Source organism: Silene latifolia, chromosome 7, assembly GCF_048544455.1.
Source record: "Silene latifolia isolate original U9 population chromosome 7, ASM4854445v1, whole genome shotgun sequence".
Lineage (NCBI taxonomy): Eukaryota > Viridiplantae > Streptophyta > Magnoliopsida > Caryophyllales > Caryophyllaceae > Silene > Silene latifolia.
Window position 1 is genome coordinate 113,681,518 of NC_133532.1, and position 17,180 is coordinate 113,698,697.

The 17,180-nt window shown below is 36.9% G+C and overlaps 1 protein-coding gene and 1 long non-coding RNA gene across 3 annotated transcripts; one reads left to right on the plus strand and one right to left on the minus strand.

Moving 5' to 3' along the window:
- Nucleotides 1-5,800: 5,800 nt before the first annotated feature.
- LOC141592574 (uncharacterized) lies at nt 5,801-10,829 on the plus strand. 2 transcript variants are annotated; one of them, XR_012521177.1, is made up of 5 exons: nt 5,801-5,910; nt 7,283-7,391; nt 7,563-8,351; nt 8,501-8,648; nt 10,456-10,829. It is a non-coding gene; the product is annotated as an uncharacterized LOC141592574 (long non-coding RNA). The 2 variants fall into 2 exon arrangements; XR_012521176.1 differs by lacking the exon at nt 7,563-8,351.
- Nucleotides 7,777-16,056, minus strand: LOC141592573 (putative beta-galactosidase). Its single transcript, XM_074413304.1, has 17 exons — nt 15,577-16,056; nt 15,057-15,152; nt 14,854-14,966; nt 14,428-14,494; nt 14,243-14,335; nt 11,585-11,728; nt 11,162-11,356; nt 10,881-10,965; nt 10,661-10,779; nt 10,425-10,586; nt 9,911-10,086; nt 9,689-9,798; nt 9,321-9,430; nt 9,105-9,215; nt 8,733-8,834; nt 8,398-8,606; nt 7,777-8,315 (listed from the first exon to the last, which is right to left on the minus strand). Exons 1-17 carry the CDS (start codon nt 15,763-15,765, stop codon nt 8,204-8,206), a joined length of 2,193 nt encoding a protein of 730 aa, XP_074269405.1. The 5' UTR covers nt 15,766-16,056; the 3' UTR covers nt 7,777-8,203.
- Between the last annotated feature and the right edge of the window lie 1,124 nt (nt 16,057-17,180).

Genomic DNA, 17,180 nt, shown 5'->3' on the forward strand with positions numbered 1-17,180 from the left:
ACGGCAAAAACTTGGTCATCAGTTTGCTTTGTGATGTGTCCATTTTATATATAGTTTAACCTCCTATTTCAGCTTGATTTATTTGACTATTGCGCTTTATTTAGTGTTTTTGTGAGCTAATATTGCGTTCTAGGTGTATTGCTCGTATTTATTACATGTTGTAGGAATCTAAGCGATCGAAAGCTTTTTCCAATCATTTTAGCAAACATCGGAATTTGCATGGCTAAGTAGAGGCAAGCTTGATCACGGCATGGCAATTTATAAGGAGTGTTGGTCCAAGCAAAAATGACACTAACTTATCTTAGTAGAAAAATGAAGAAATGAGCCCAAGTATAAAAGAAAGTGTTAAAGCCCAAGTACAGAAGATGGGAGAATGCCTTGGATGCTCATCTTAGGACGCTATTTGGATGCTAATTGTGAAATTAACCGGGTGTTTAAGAAGGAGTTAATGGCCAACATGGGATTCTCTAGGCAATTATTCAAGCAATTACTCAAAAATTCCCGGACTCATGCATCCCCGATCGGGGTTGGCGCCCGCGATCGGGGTTAACCGTATCTAAGCTCTTCCGAGTTGTTTACGTTTTACCTCCTATTTACTATAAATAGTGGGTAGTATTCAACACTTGGGGGATACTTCCACGATATATTTCTCTCATATTTTAGTACAAATCATTAGTTTTTTAGTTCTTAGTTTAGTTTAGTTTAGTTTAGATTTCATTTAATCATTTCCATATTGTTATTTACACTTCATTTAAGCATTTCAAGTTATTTCAAGTATTTGTTCTTCAAGTTTCATTTTCTTTGTTAAGGTAATTTTACGTAATTTATTTTCGCAGTACGTTTTTTACTCATTTCAGTACATTTTGTACAATACTTTCCATCACATACCCCTAATTGAAACAAAGCTCTAAACCTAATTCATTTGACTACTAACTACACAAACTTCTCAAATCTATAAAATTTCTTCAATTATGATGATAAATTAAATATAAAACAAGTAATTAGTTCATAAATTACAAATTACTCATCAAATGAATGTTTTTTCTAGCATTTTTGCGGTTACTTTTGAGTTCGGAGATTTAGGGCAAAATGGATGGTGGTAGTCTGGCAAAATGGATAGTGATTATCAGGCGACATGGATGAGAACAGTGGGGCGACGGATCATGGTGGCTGACTGGCTGGCTGGGGAGGGGAGGGCGTGAGTCATGGACGGCAGGGAGAAGGGGAAGGTCCAGGTGGTGTGGGTGCAAAAGGGACGGTCAAGTGACGGGCAACGGTGGTTTGACGGGCGACGAGGAGGAGGACAGGTGGAAGGCCGACCGTTGGTGGTCACGAGGTGGTCGACGGTAGCTGGGCTGTTTGTTGGTGCAATTGGAGCTTAGCTTATACGTGATTATACAAGCAATTTGGTTTCTTTGTTTTTTCTTTTGTTCTGCGTAGTACAAAATGGGAAGAAATGATAGGGAAAAATGGGAATAGATGTACTGTGATGAGTAAAAAACGTACTGCGAAAATCAATTTCTTGTATTATTTTGTTGTTCCTTAGTCATTTCCTTTTGCTAATATTCATGTTTATTACATCATTTGCTATTAGTTTTATTTCTATTATGTTCGAGTAATTTCCTTAGTCTCGGGGATTAAGGAAGTCATGCTAAATAACTAATCACAATTGTTAAAATGAGATGTCACGATATTAAAATAGTTTTTATCACATGTTTGAATCGCCGCGTTCAATCTTTGTTTAAAGGCTTTATTCATTGATTAAGTTTGTTAATTCGCTCTATAGTCGAGAGGAACGGAATTGAATTAGACTAAGCATGTGTAGTAGGACGACCTAGTCATAAACGAGAGTTTCTCTAGGACCCGGTCTATGGTTGATACTAATATCGATATATGGGTGTCTCTAAGCCTAAACAATTTATCATTATCAATGCATTTCTAAATTAACATGACTAATTAGTAATTTGCATGTGTGACCCGATTTCCCTAGACGCTTTGTTTATTATTGCTTTCATTTTATTTGTATAACCAACCAACAACCGATAAACCGATCTCGATAAAATTCAATACATAGCAACTTGTTTAGCAAACTCCCGTCTCATTGTGGTTCGACCTCTATTACTACATTTATTTGTGTTTATGGAATTTATCTTTGCATAGGTGTGCGACTTAGGCTATCACTTTGGTGAAAGTAACTAATGGGGCAAAAAAAAGAAGTGAACCGGCGTTGTTGGGCCTCTACTTTCGGTGATCTAGTAACGGGCTAACCGAAGAAAGGATTGATTCCTAGAAGCCTAAAAAGAAGTAGAGTACAACTAAACGTGTTTTCCAATTCCGTATTAGAGTTGTGCAAAATTACTATGAACAAGATATAAACGGTTGATACTTTAAAATATTGTGACCGCCAAGGACTTTGGATCTCACAACCGTGATTTAATAAAGTACAAAGACGGGAATCAGCACTTTGCGGGTTTGGATGAAGAAGCGAAAGCCTATGTGAGCCAACAATATCAAGCATCGGTTCTCGTGAAAGATTTTGAAAACGGTCTTCACGAAAAATTAACCGACAAAATTGAACCCTCAGCACCCAAATATACAGCGTAACAAGCAAGATTAGGCGACAAATGAGAGGGGAAAAAAACCCCGCTCAACAAATATTGGATCTAGGTATAGATGCAAATTATGTGTATTGGCATAAGACAAATCCCGAGACACACGAGCTCACTCATGGTTTCATGTCTTACCCGGAGGCCATGACGCTTTTCCGTGCTCATCCACACATTGTACTCATGGAGTCGACGTACAAGATGAACATTTACAAGATGACCCTCGTTGAGGTCGTGGGTGTCATACATGTCGGTTCATCGTTCCTAATTGCTTGTGTGTTGATTCCTTCTGAGTCGGAAGATGGGTACACGTGGTTGTTAAAGAAATTGGGTGACGAGGTTCGGGTTAGCTCGATTAATGAAATTCCAAATAACGTTATTATTCAACACTACTATTAGGCGGTCAAATAATAAGGGGAATCCACTAACTATTTCATCAATCATATTTTGATAATGGTTAACAATTTAATTTGAACATTGTTCATATACATGATTAGAAGAAAGAAGACTGTTACGAGAGATTTCAGAGACAATAGAGAAGAGATAGTGAGTTGTGTGAAAAATAATGGTTGGGTGAGCTCTTTAAATAGAGGAGGGATTGGTTTGGGGAATCATAAGGGGAAAAAAGTGATAAAATTAAATAAAAACATAAACTATCCATACAAACAACCTGAAACAAAATAATCCATAATAATAGAGAACAAGCCAAACAAGTAAATGAAAATTAGTGTCCCCGGTCCCGATCGTGAGGAATATCATCATCATCATCATCATCATTATCCTCGATCCTGAAGTAGTCCGCCATCTGCCTAACCAACTTAGCTACATACGCATTCTTCGCGGCAGGAGTAGGCTGGCTGTAGATAAGTGAGAACTTATGTGTAACAGCTCGCGCAACCTCGGGCTCTGCCCAAATAGGGCGTGTACGAAACTGAGTACGATGTGTGGGAGGATACAAGTATGGGTGAGAACACTTCTCGTACCAAACCATGTACCGAGGATGAGTCTCAAAAGGCATCACAGCGGGTCTTGACCGCTCAGACAAAACTATCCTGGCTTCGACGAGCCCCCACTCCACATCAGAGAAATCTCCATAATCAACCTTATAACCCGACTTTGGTAAAGCCGGACGATGATCAAAAGCTGGGATACGCATAGGCATCGGGATAGTCTGACAATACCCAAACTGGCGCATACACCGATCAGGCTGGTACGGCTCTACTATATCAAGAAATCTAATCAAGCCTGAGTAAAGCGACGTCCTACAAGTCCTATCGGGACGATAACTGTAAGGGGTCCACCTGACATGCTCCGCCCTAAGCCCGTCTAACCTCTGTCGGTACTGCTCTAATAATCGATGATCTCCCTTAAACCTAGGCACCTGTGACCAAGCCTCGACAATTGGTCTCCCCTCGACATAATATCCAACATGGGGTCGGAAATGGGGAAAATACTCATATATCCAAGCCTGAAGCAACGACAAACAACCGCTAAGACTACAAGCACCTAGTCGTGAAGCCATCCCCAATTGTCGATACAAGTAGGCTAAAGTCGCGGCACCCCAAGCATACTCACTAATATCACTCAAATCATCAAACAACGGCAACATCCGGGCGATTACCCAATCACTAGACTTGTCCATGAACAACGTTTGTCCCAACAACATCATCATGTACGCCCTAAGTGAATCATATTGGTGACCCGTCTCCACAACCTTCTTCAAAATATGAGTCGACAAACCACTACCATTATAAACCGATGGTGTAATAAACTTAATAGGCACTCCAAGGAAGCAAGCCACCTTCTCCTCCAAACCCACGTCCTCTCTCGTAGAACCCTCTTCCTCCTCAACTATATCATCCACAAACACCCTCTTGCCATCCACTCGTATCCCAAGAATCTGATGAACGTCATGCAACATGATACTAATCTCTCCAAAAGGCATATGAAAAGTGTTAGTATCCGGTTGCCACCTCTCTACAAAAGCACTAATCAGATTCTCATTCAAACCAGTGGTCATACAATGCCTCAAATGACCAAGCCCACTATCACTAACTCTCCGCGAAACCACATCAGAAAGCCTAATCTCATTCATCGCCTCTAAACAACCCGACCTCTCGTAACACTTAAGCCACGATCTCACGTTTCCCGGCTCAGTCCAACTAGTAAAAGCTACGTGGCCGCCAAAACTACGTAAAACATTAATGTGAGAAGGTCCACCAAGAACTGGACCGGTAAGACGCCAAGATAGATCCCTCTTCGTCCTCTTCGTCCCCATGCTAAATGAACCCTCACTACACCGCACATATCGACCTCTACCATCCCTCTTCGAAATAGTTGATTGAAAGGCTTGCTTCTCCAAAAACCGATCATCACCCTCCTGCTCCTCATCATCAAAATAATCATCATCATTTACATGTTCTTGAAGACCTAATTCTACTTCCCTTGGCAATCCTATTGGTGTGGAAAACATAATGTACTTTCCTCTATCTCCCATCTGCATTAAGGAAATTAATATGTAAATAAATTCAAAAAACAACTAAAACCCTGAAAAAAGATTAAAATTATCATTTAAATACACAAAAAACGACAAAAATAAAATTTAAAAGTCGAAACCATAGACAATTGTTGAACTTCAAAGTCTGACCATGGATCGGACTTTAAAATTCAACGTCTCACCACAAATAGACTTTAAACGTTAAAGTTTGACCCATGGTCGAACTTTGAAGTTCAACGTCCCACGCCATGGGGAAACGTTCAACTTCAACGTTCATCCCTTTCCCAACGTTGAATATCAACGTCCAGCAACCACGAATCAATGCAACAACAACGAATCAATGAAAATGAACCAACCACAACAACAAATCCAACAACGAAAATAACCAACAAAAAACCATATACAATCAAACATAACATAATTAAAATCAAAAACTAAAAAAATCAAAACCTAATTAAAATCATAAAATGCATAACAAATTGGACGGGAATGAAAACTTACTTGCTGTTAGCGGACGGTGGTGACGGTTGGTGTAGTGCTAACGGCAGTGTTGGCAGTGGTGGGGGAGAGGTGGTGCGGTGGTGGGCTACGGAAAAGAGAAGAGAGAGTAAGATGGAAAGCAAGGATGAAAGCGGGTGGTCGAAGTGGTGGTGGCGCACGGCTGCTGCGGTGGTGAGGGGTTGTTACAGCGGTGGTGGCGGCAGTAGTTTGGGGGTTTGTGGTTGTAAAGTGTAAAAAGGTAAAAGAGAGAAAGAAAGAGTAAGAGAGAGGAGAGAAATGATGGAGCTTCAGTTATTCAATTCTAGGGTTAGGGTTCATCTTCTCTCACTTCGATTACTCTCATTCTTTTACTTTAATTTGTAGTACTATTCAATTGATTAAAAGTCTTGTTTGAACTCATCTATGTTAGTGGTTTTAATTGAATTATTGAACTTATGTTGTCATCTCTTGTTAATTCTTTTACTTCAAAATTGTTAGTTTTGATTTGTAAATTGCATTTCTTCAGTTTTGGATTTTTTTTCCGATTGATTGTTGCCGTATTTTCCGTCTTCAGTGGAGCTAAAGTCTCGTTATAGTTTGGTTCTAGTTTACAATGAAATAAAGCAAAATGACTTAGACGTGCATACTAGGTGATATCCCAGATAATGCTTAAATGATTTGAATAGGTTAAGATTTCCTTTATATTTAATAAATCATACCAGGAGCGTATCCTTAATTAGTTGAATATATGAGAATAGTATTTTATTCAAATGGTATGAATCCGTTAATGCGCGGGGCTAGGGAGTAATACTTTAGAAGTAGTACACCATTTTGAATTTAAGGGAGTGAAGATATAAAGGTTCACAAATTCCCACTTTAGACTGACCCATGTATTTTATTGTATGTAGGCATGTAGCTATTAACTCAAAGCTCAAAATTTGTGATTTTGATCTTAAGTGTATTGATAAGCTAATGTGATAGGACGATACCGGCCCTGGATATGTCTGACTGAGTTGGATAGCTGTGAAGTTTTTGATTCATCTCACTAGGTTAATTTATTCATCGAATTGTCGGTGATGACCCTCGTTGCTTTAGCTTTTTGATTATGTATGTCTAGTTGCTTGAAGACATTAGATAGTCTTGTGACGTAGTAGGCATTCCATTTCCTTTTGAGGGCAAAGCTCAAATTTTAATTAGATAGCCAGCCAACAATATATAATACGAGTTTTGAGATTTACTTGCTTAGGTCTCTAGATCACAATTATATGACTGTTTTTTTTTATCAGTTAGCTTGATTTACAGATAGATATGCGCGATTTGATTAAATTTGGTGAACTGGTGAATATACATTCGATTATCTAGCTAATCAGTCTTAGCTATGTACTTGTATGTTATGCTCTTGTCATCATGGTGTTCAATATCAGTTTTCATGTAATGTACCCATAAAAGACCTTGTTGTCTTCCTGTACGTAAGACTTAAAATTAGCCGATATATGAATACATGACCTCTGCAGCTGATATATTTGCCAACATATGGATACTAAACCGTTACTACTTACATGAAGAGTGAGAACATGATAATTCGCAAGCAATGCCCTCGATTTAAAATCATGCTTGTCTTGGACAAGTTTGTTAGCCATGGATGTATTACCAATACTGCTGTCTAAAACCAGTTGATTTTGGTGATGATTTTTTGTAGGTGAATACAATTATGGCGTCTTGGCAGTCAGAAAGCTGTTTGAATAGGCAAACTACTTGATATTTTATCATTCTGTCAAATCCTGATTAAGCCTACTAGTGGAGAAAAGGTAACAAGTCTTCTTGGTGAATTTTCTTTGCGTTTATTCAAGTATTACGGATTGGCGTGAAATTCTTCATTTTACCATACTTGAATTGGATATAATGGCTCCTTGTTGGCTTTAAGGAGTCTAGCGCTCTTGTTTCTGTTTACAATTGCTTTGATTGAGCGTTATTTGCAGAATGGCTACCAGAAAGTTCTGCTGCTGTGTGCGTAAGATTTCAGTTGTGGCGTAATTCAAGTGTCGTGATTTCTGTTCCAGATCTTTACTTTTTTATGTTAGATTGCCCAAGTAGAGTAACATAGCGAGTGGCAACGAGGCAGATAAGTTTTTTTTTTGCCAGTACTGAAAATGTGCAATAGAACAGAACACGGCTACGCTTTAGGAAAATTGGTTACAGTAAAAATCTATATTTTATTCACCACTTACCTGTAGTATTTTGTACAGATGATAAAAGCCGACATAACACTCCTACTTACGTATGTAAAATATACAAACTTATCCGATCCATATAACTCTACCTACTCATCTAGCAGGAGCTGTTTTGATATTATTCAGCTCCTGATTGTTTTTTTATCAACAGAGAAGTTTTATCTCTGAAATGTTTGTACCCTATCCATATACGAAGTACAAACTGCATGGAAGTTATATACCTTGTATAGTGGATTGGCTGTGATCAAATGACCTTCGAAAAGGACCAACTCGACCATATATCCACCTCTTGGTTGCTTTGCAGCCAAGGATGCTTTATCATATGTGCGGAAAAACAAATACACTAAAGATGTACCATATTAATGTAACGAAACCAATAAGCTTCACAGTTAATAGACAGTTCTTTTCACCATAGAAATCCACTTTGGATCACCGCCCCATTCCTCAAACACAACTAGTAAATTGCCTTTCTGTTGCAGCCATGATCGTGGAACATGATACCTGATATAAAGATATATTCGTCACAAGAAGTTGTATGTAAGTAGCCAACTAAAAGATATAAAGAACTTGCAAATGATGTTACCATTTCTGTGAGGGTTTTCCACAATCAGCTAGGCATTTAAACTCTGTGTATGTTCCAGCATAATTACAATTATCGTCACACTTTCCCTTCGCAATGGCTGCAGCCCAGTGACGACCGATGCTTTTGCCATTTATCCACACCTGCCCTTTACCCATGCTGCTCATATCTAAAGCCAATGGGTCGTTTCCTGCTGGTGCATCGAAAAAAGTCTGGGAGCGTGGAGCAAGTGTCAGAGTTCTCTTTTTTAACCAGTAAGGCTTCTTTTTAACGAGTTTTGTTGATAAATGTAACATTGTGAGTGTTATGTGGATATCAAATTATATGAAAATCCTTACCTTGTACCAAACCAAGGGTTGCTTCTGAGCTGGTGCTCCCCATTCTACTTTAGAGCTGCCACTGGCAGTATGTAACCACAGATCTTCACCCTTCATACCAACCTGTTCACCAGAATGCAGAAGGATTATGTCATCTTAATGTCATTTGTGCTACTGTCTATTTTTTGTGGTCTCATTCATTCAAATACTCTCGATGTCCTGGCCAATAGTTTATACATGCTTATGGATCGGTTTTTATGCAAAGGGGTATCTTCACCTCACAAAACATTCTATTAAAGGAAACTAAAACCGTTGGTTGAGATGGAGGACCAAAATAGAATAGGTAAACTATTGCTTGGGACATAGAGAATAGCAAATGGTGAGACGGCGAACCTTGTACGACCAGTGCTGCCATGTCAAGTCTCTTGTGCCTTCATTAAGACCCTGTAGATTTACTGGACCAAGAACTCCTTGATTATACTTTTCAAAACGTGCACCAACGTTCTGCATTAAATTTGCTAGTCAGATATGTACACTATCCGTCTAAATTGTTTCTCTTTCAGTGAACTTCATTGAGAAAGACAGAAAAACTGGGGTTTAGGAACTAACTGCAAGTCCAACTGCAACACTTAGTAGAGATATCCTGTTTACTCCAGCCGACATCTTCACCTTTTGGCTGAAGGTTATTTGTGGTTTTGCTAATGAGCCATAAACATGACCTTCACAAAAATGGGATTTTGTTAGAATAAACCGAGACATGCCATGTAGTGGCAGTGGCAGTGGCAGTGGCAGTGGCAGTGGCAGTGGCAGACACTTTCTAAAACTCCATAGGGCTGCGTTAGTGACCAGACATTTTTTTAGCATTTCTCGGAAATTTCAATACAAGTTTATTGTTTCCGTTTTTTTGCCGAGGCCTTCTTTACTCTCTGTTCCCTCCATTATTTGGTGAAATGTTTAGAAAAAAGTTTAATCTTTACCTTGTAGTTGACCATTGACGAAAACATGCAGAACATGTCCAGCTGAATGAACAGTGAGGACTGGCGCATCTCCCCTCTTCAGGAATCCTTCATTGCCATCAAGTACAACACTGATAACAAACAAAATTAGGGTACATTATTAGGAGTAAGCTAGCCATGTAAGAGAAATTATTATCTTGAACAAGAATGACTGATTTGAGGATAACATGGAAAAATACATACTCTGTCATGTACCACAAGTAGTCGGACTTATCCCAAGTCATGTTAAGTTGTTCATACAGTTTTTTTTCTGTGAAAGAACTGCCAGAATCTGCTGTTGGAGTTTGATCAATGTATGATTGCCAAGAGAAACCATTAATTACTGGCGTCATCTTTGAATGGACTTTGGGAGCTGAAACCTGAAATATAAAGAAACAAGTGATAGGTATCAGAAAGGACTAAGGATGATTTTAAGATCATGTATATTGGCAGAAACCAGAGAATTCGATATAAGCAGTTTCTTATTCTTTTTCTCCTTTTTGTGGCTCTTTGATCTGCTATGTTTAACCGGAGCCACAATGGCATCTTTTTACCTAACCGGTTCCAAAAGCATGGCCCAAGTCATGAGTATCACCACTTAATGACAGTACCAGATAGCATGGCTGACATACGCTACTGTGGCTATTTTTTTGGTGCGAGAATGTGTGGGGTACAAATTTGTAGGGTGTGTTCTTTAGTTTTACAGTTTCTCACTAACCCTTGCAGTGTTGTAAACTTCTTTTTTGCAGTCAGGAAGAATGCTGATGGACCAAGCAGGCAGCTCAAACTCCATTCCGCTCCAGGTGACTTTGACACTCCACTTAGGATCATAGTTTGCCAAGAAAGCTGCGCAGCCTGATTTTGAGCTGTAGACATGTGCCTGAACCAAGTCGTAATTATCAGAATGAGACAAGCTAGAGAAATGATGCAGGTTGCTGAGAACCATAGATTTACCTCTTGATTGCTTCCAAGGTTGGTCAGCTGTGCATCAGAAGACACCATAGCTTGTTCACACATCTTGATAGCTTTGTGCAGATTCTTAAGGTGAGTATATTTCGGTTCTCTTGGCAAACCTAAACATGGTAAATGCACATTAAGAAACTCCCACCAATTCCAATATGAATTTAGTTGTGTGTTTTTTCCGAAACGTGATTTTATGCGTGATTTTAGTTACCATATTCGTCTACTGGAGCATCATAATCGTAGCTTGTAGAAACAAAACGACCTGCAGTATTTCCGAAGTTGGTTCCTCCATGAAACTGAGACAAAGAAGTTAAGCATGGTAAGCAAGGTTCTAATTATCAATTCAAAATTTGTTGTGTGTCGAATAGACGTGTCTTAATATGGGTCGGATCAATATGGTCCTAGATTTCAATTTTGCCCTGAATTTGAACGTCTATTTGTCGTGTCAAAGTAGCATATGTAATTGGCAGAGATTCTTGACGAATCATTTACCATGTAATAGTTCATATAAGAACCGCCATTTGCGAAGAATCTTGCAACGGAAAAAGCGACATCTTCAGCAGGTCTGTATGGAACAGGCCCTCCATATTCAGTGTACCAGCCAGTCCAATTTTCAGTCCACATCTTGGGTTTGCCCTTATGTTCTGGCCAAAAGCCTTCACAGTAAAACCCATTGCAGGTGTCAATCTGTCAAAATTCAGACACCAATAACTAATTAGTAATTTACTGAGGAACAGAGGACGGAGGACCGCTACCAACCTTCTCTTTTATGGTAAAGCAACTATTTTTGCACCAAATGTAAAAGTGTACCAGAACACCAGAAAGTTGGTACAATCATTTAAAAAACTTCATGATGTGGCAACAATGAACAAATATAAAAAGTAAACATATAATTGAGACGGAAATAATACTTACAATAGGGTCAGGGGTAGTTTGCTGTTTACACATGATCCAGGGAACTCCAGCATTTAAACCAAGAGCCATTTGAGAAAACCATTTTGTGTATTCTCTCCCTGGTTGACCTAGTTCCCACTCTACTGGTCCATATTCATTTTCAATCTGTCATTTTTTCGTCAATATTAATAACATGGTTAACAGTCATGACACTGGAACGTAAAACATTATTTCCGTTGTCCAAAAACAAAAACAAAAAAACAAAAAATATCATACACCTTTGTTAGTTGAAGGATCACCTAACCTTTGACTTGCACCCTAACCATCCAACTTTCTATATGTATAAACAAACATTTTTTTTTTTCACATTGATGAGTCAATCTTGAAGGCAAAAAAAATAATAATACTATATTATACATCAAGTTTATTTTTAAATTTGGTGTTTTTATTTTTGTTGTAGAGGAAGCCACAACAATAATTTTGATGCTCACGGAATTTGAACCTAGGCCATGAATATCACCCCTCATGACTTTATCAACTAAGCTAGTAGATACACGAATGTTTTAGATGTCACTTCTAAACGGTAAGTTATAGATGTCACGTTCTAAAATAAAAGAGTAAATTATCAATTACAACCACGTCAAATACACATTTTTACATTTACTCCCACGTCAAATTTTTTTATTAAATTACACCCAAGTTAATAGCTCAGTTTACAAATTGCACCCAATATCGGAATCCGGCCACTTTTCCGTCAAAATTCAATTTTTTTTTAAAAAAAATTGATTTTAGGACGATTTTGCCCTTGTTCTTTCCTCTTCTTCTTCCTTTTCTTGACTGTTCTAATTTATTCTTCCTCTTTCTTTATTTATTCTTCATCTTTCTTCTTCTTCCATTTCATTTTCTCCAGATTTATTATTATTTTTCTTTCTTCAAATTTCTTTTTTTAATTTCTTCTTTCTTCTTCTTTCATTTCAAGTTCTCCAGATTTATCAACCCAAATGCACATTATGAATTAGGGATAAATAACAAATAAAGTAAATAATTTCCCTCACATCAAACAAATCCAATCAAAATAAAAAGAAGAAGAATGAATTAGGCGGTGCGAATCTGGGTTGATGAGCAACTCTTGGTGGTCGTGCTTGAGCCTCGGTGTACGAATTGCAGGTGGTTTGGGGAGATTTTTCAATATTTGTTGGGTTTGGGGAATAAAGCAGACAACAACAAAAAGTCGAAAACAACCACCCAAAAAGTCAATTGATAAAATTAAGGGGAAATAATTAGAAGTAAAATGGAGGAGATATCAATTAAGGTTGGATCAATGCTTATTGATTTTAATTTGTGTATGGAGTATAGGTGTTTGGATTTTTTATTTATTTGATAAGGAAAAAATGATTGAAATCGGGGAAGGCTTCATGGTTATTGTTGTAATGGAGGAGGAAGAAGATGAAGTTGTAATGGAGGAGAAAGATGAAGCTCAAAGGTGGAGGAGGAAATAGGGGAAGTAACTCAAAATCACACAAAATCAGACTAATAGATTCGGGGGCAAAATTGTCATTTCATAATTTTTTTCGCCGGAAAATGGGGTTGGGTGCAATTTATAAACTGAGCTATTAACTTGGGTGTAATTTAAAAAACAAATTTGACGTGAGAGTAAATGTAAAAATGTGTATTTGGCGTGGGTGTAATTGATAATTTACTCAAAATAAAAATATGTAAATTATTTGATACGGAGTAAAATGAATTATGTAAGACTCTACTCGATATCCATTTTGGGAGGATGACTTTATCTTGTGGCAGGGGCGAATCCAATTGGTAGCAAAGGATAGCAGCCGCTACCCCAAACAAAAAAAAATAGTTTCGGATTTTCTGTGCTGCTACCCCAACAAGAGCATTAAGATAAGTAAAAGTAACGCATAAGATACACATCAATACTGTTGTGGTTCAGTGGCAAAGTAGGTGGAAGTCAAAGCAATGGTCACTGGTTCGAGGCTTGCTAAATACATAGTATTATTTTTTTTACCTTGTTTTATTATTGTCCTCATTAAATGACTTTTTAAAAAAAATGGTTAAGAATCTCAAATAAATTTCGTTAAAAGCTCCCAACTTGGCGGTAACAATTCATGATTAGCTTCTCGTCATTCGATTAATTTGTTATTTATTTCAATTTTTCAAATTATTGATTCCATTATATTTGTTACCGTTATGTTTATTATAATGGTTAAATTTTTCTAAATCGTAAAGTATTAAAATTGTAAGGAAAAATAAAATGAAGATAGGTTGTCGAATTATAATGTGAACAATTTAAACCATTACGTAGCAATTGTTAAGCGTTTTTTGTATCACAAAGTTATATTATATAATAAAAATTATAGTTGAAAAATAAAATTAAAGATAAGTTGCGGATTATAAAATGAGAATTTTAAGTTAGTATTGAGGTTCTTTTGATTGTTGATTTATATGTTATGCAACACATTTTTCATGACTTTCCGTTTTTATGAATTTATAGCGTTAATAGTTTTGCTACCCCAAACTTAAAATCCTGGCTTCGCCCCTGTCTTGTGGTATATGTCATTATATTAACACGAATTGGGATAGTGTATGACTTAACACCTTTATAAAGAAGTTTTTGACCTAAAAAAAAGATCTAGTGGAAATATGATTAGTAGTAATGCTGACCTGAGCCAAAATAATTGGACCTCCTTGCCAGTGGAAGAGCTTTTCAGCCTTCATCATCTCAACAATCTTGGTTGTGAATGTTTGCATTTTATCCTTTATTATATAATAATAAAAATACGCGTCAATAAAATAAATTAAAAAGTACATAATTCGATTTGAATGGAAGGAGTATTTCGTTGACTTACTTTGAAAGGTTGATTATCGGTTCTAAATTCAATGCCGGGAACAAACTTGAGCCATGCCGGAAATCCTCTGAATATCAATCAAGAGTAAAAGATGTCAAAAAATGTAGCAAAAAATTTTAGCGTTAAAATAGGCCTCTGAGTTAACGACGTTCACGTAAAGGTGTGTTAAAAAGTTTTTGTCAACTTTAAAATACTCATTATAACGTCAAAAATCTACGTCAGCAAATACTCGATCCGTATACTAATTAAGTTTCAACTGTCTTTATCAGATTGTCTGATGTAAAGTTTTAACGATGATTTTTTCTCGCTCGTGTGCTATATAGTCCTTGTCAATTGCGACCTCGTATCCGACTATCCTCACTCGACGTATTTTTCATTAATAGGTTTACTGTGTTTATTAAGACAAGTAGAAGTAGAAACTCTTACCCAAAGTTCCACTCTGCGCAAACAAAGGGACCAATCCTAAGATGAACGTAAAGTCCACCTTGTTGTATTTCCTTAATAAACTTTACCAAATCATAATTCCCCTCAAAATAATACTGCAATGAATTAAAATAAATAAAATTATCATTACGAATAATAAAAAGTAAAAAAAATATAAGAAAAACAAGAATTTGTATTAAAATTACCTTGCCTTCGGTAGGCTCGTGACCATTCCAGAAAACATAAGTTTGAATAACATCCAATTCTGAATCTTTCGCTTTGTTTATAAGATCAGGCCACATCTATAACAACCAACCATTTTCCATCAAATTAATATCATTCATAATTGTAAAACGGTTTTTCTAACTTGTGTTCTATAAAAAAACCTGTTTTTCAAAATAGAAATAATGTAACCACTATATGTTGACATTTTACCCTTTTTAGTTCATTTCATCATTTGATAAATGCTTAAATTTAGAAACACAACCACCCTTCACCCTCTAAAGAATTTCGCAATGCATCATTCTTGCATAAAACGACCTCATACAACTAGTTTGTAAAACGAGTTTACGTGAGAATAGCCGATATTACCTATTATCATATGATAGGTATCAGTTCACAATTTTACCAGATAAACTAACTGATACAGAATCGCGGTAATACCAATTGAACTAAATTGAATAAAACTCGACGTCATTTTTTAGGAAAAAAAAACAGGGGAATTACCTCAGGGGTGCTTCGAGGATAATGAATCGAACCAGATAAAAGAATTCTTCTTTGATCATTAATTTTAATTGCTTTGTAATCATACCAAACATTGGCATGAACAGAGGAAACCATAACAAAAACAAACACAAACAAAATCATCATCAAATATTTTTGTTTAACACCCAACATTTTTAATTTTTCCCACATTTGTGAAAAATACCCACTTTCTTTTTCTTTATTTAAACACAAATTCTTGAGAAAAAAGGGGAATTTAGAGCTAAAAATAATGGATAATTTTTATTGTTTTTATCCTTTTTGTACTTGTTTTAAGGAGAGAAAGAAGGAGAAAGAATGGTGAGTGTTGCGAAAATTAGAGAGGGCGAGGAGCTGAATTTAAACATAGTTAAGTAGGACCTACTTTTTCTGCCATTGATCAACTCTGACACGTAAAGTTATTAGCTTAATCTGATAAATATTCTTGCTTTTTGTTTCCTTACACTTTTGCTTAAAATTATCAAATTTTTTAAAAGGCAAGTTTTTTTTTACTAAAAGTTCCAATTTGGGTGCCCAATTTGGGTGTATTTTTGAGTAGATAAGTCACATTTGGGGAGTCCTTGTTTTTGATAACCTGTTTTATTAGTAATTTGGGTGAATTATAATGTGTTCACGGGGTATGATAATTAGTGTTTTCGGAAATCTAAATAAGTTGTGACATTCTGTTAGATGAACTACTCTTTTTCACAATATAAGTGATTTACCGTGGGTATCTTAATTTAGTAGTTAAGACGGGTATCATGGACAATAGGTCTCAGGTTCAAATTCCCCTCCCCTTTACTGTAATGCAATTAAGAGCTCAATTAAGAGCGTGCTTCATTAGACCAAAAAAATAAAGTGATTTACATAGGTTAGTTCCTTCTTGTCATTTGATGATGGCCCGGCTCAACGATAAAATTGAATATACTTCGTATGTTAATAGCTTGACATGGTACAAATCCGAATATGACAACTTTTGTAATCCAATGATGACCCGGAAAAAAAATCAGAGCTATTTCTTCCTTTAATTGACAAGATTACTACTCGCATTGCTTCATGGACTGCACTTCATCTGAGCCAATCGAGTAAGCTTATTATTATTTCGGCTATCCTACTAGCTTCTTTAAACCATATTCTATCCTGTGTCCCTATCCCACATGGTGTCTGCCGCAAGATTGATGCTCTGATTGCCGCTTTCTGGTGGCGGAATGATTGGAACAAGAATACAATACACTGGCTTAGACGTGATATTTTACATGCTCCCAAGGAATATGGCGGCCTTAGCATTAAGAATACTTTCTTGCTAGGTCAATCCTTAATCCTCAAGAAGTTCTGGCGCATTACTTCTCAACCAACTACCTTACTCGCAAAGTTTTGGACTTCAAAATACCAGAAGGATCTGCCTATTCCGAGCTCCAGGTCTTTGGTTTCAAATGCATCTTATGCATGGTCGGGAATCTGTCGTGCAGTGAGTTTAACTAAAGATGTCGTTTGCTGGAAAATTGGTAGTGGTAAGTTGGTTAATATTTGGTCGAGTCGTTGGGTAAATGGAGATCTACGTACACTTATTTCACCCGTTCCAGACCAAC

Coding starts and splice junctions, on each gene's coding strand:
- LOC141592573 (XM_074413304.1), bottom strand. CDS start 15,765: ATGTGGGAAAAATTAAAAATGTTGGGTGTTAAACAAAAATATTTGATG. Junction 14,495..14,853: donor TGCGCAGAGTGGAACTTTGG/GTAAGAGTTTCT, acceptor ATTGATATTCAG/AGGATTTCCGGCATGGCTCA. Junction 8,607..8,732: donor AACCCTTGGTTTGGTACAAG/GTAAGGATTTTC, acceptor CCACGCTCCCAG/ACTTTTTTCGATGCACCAGC.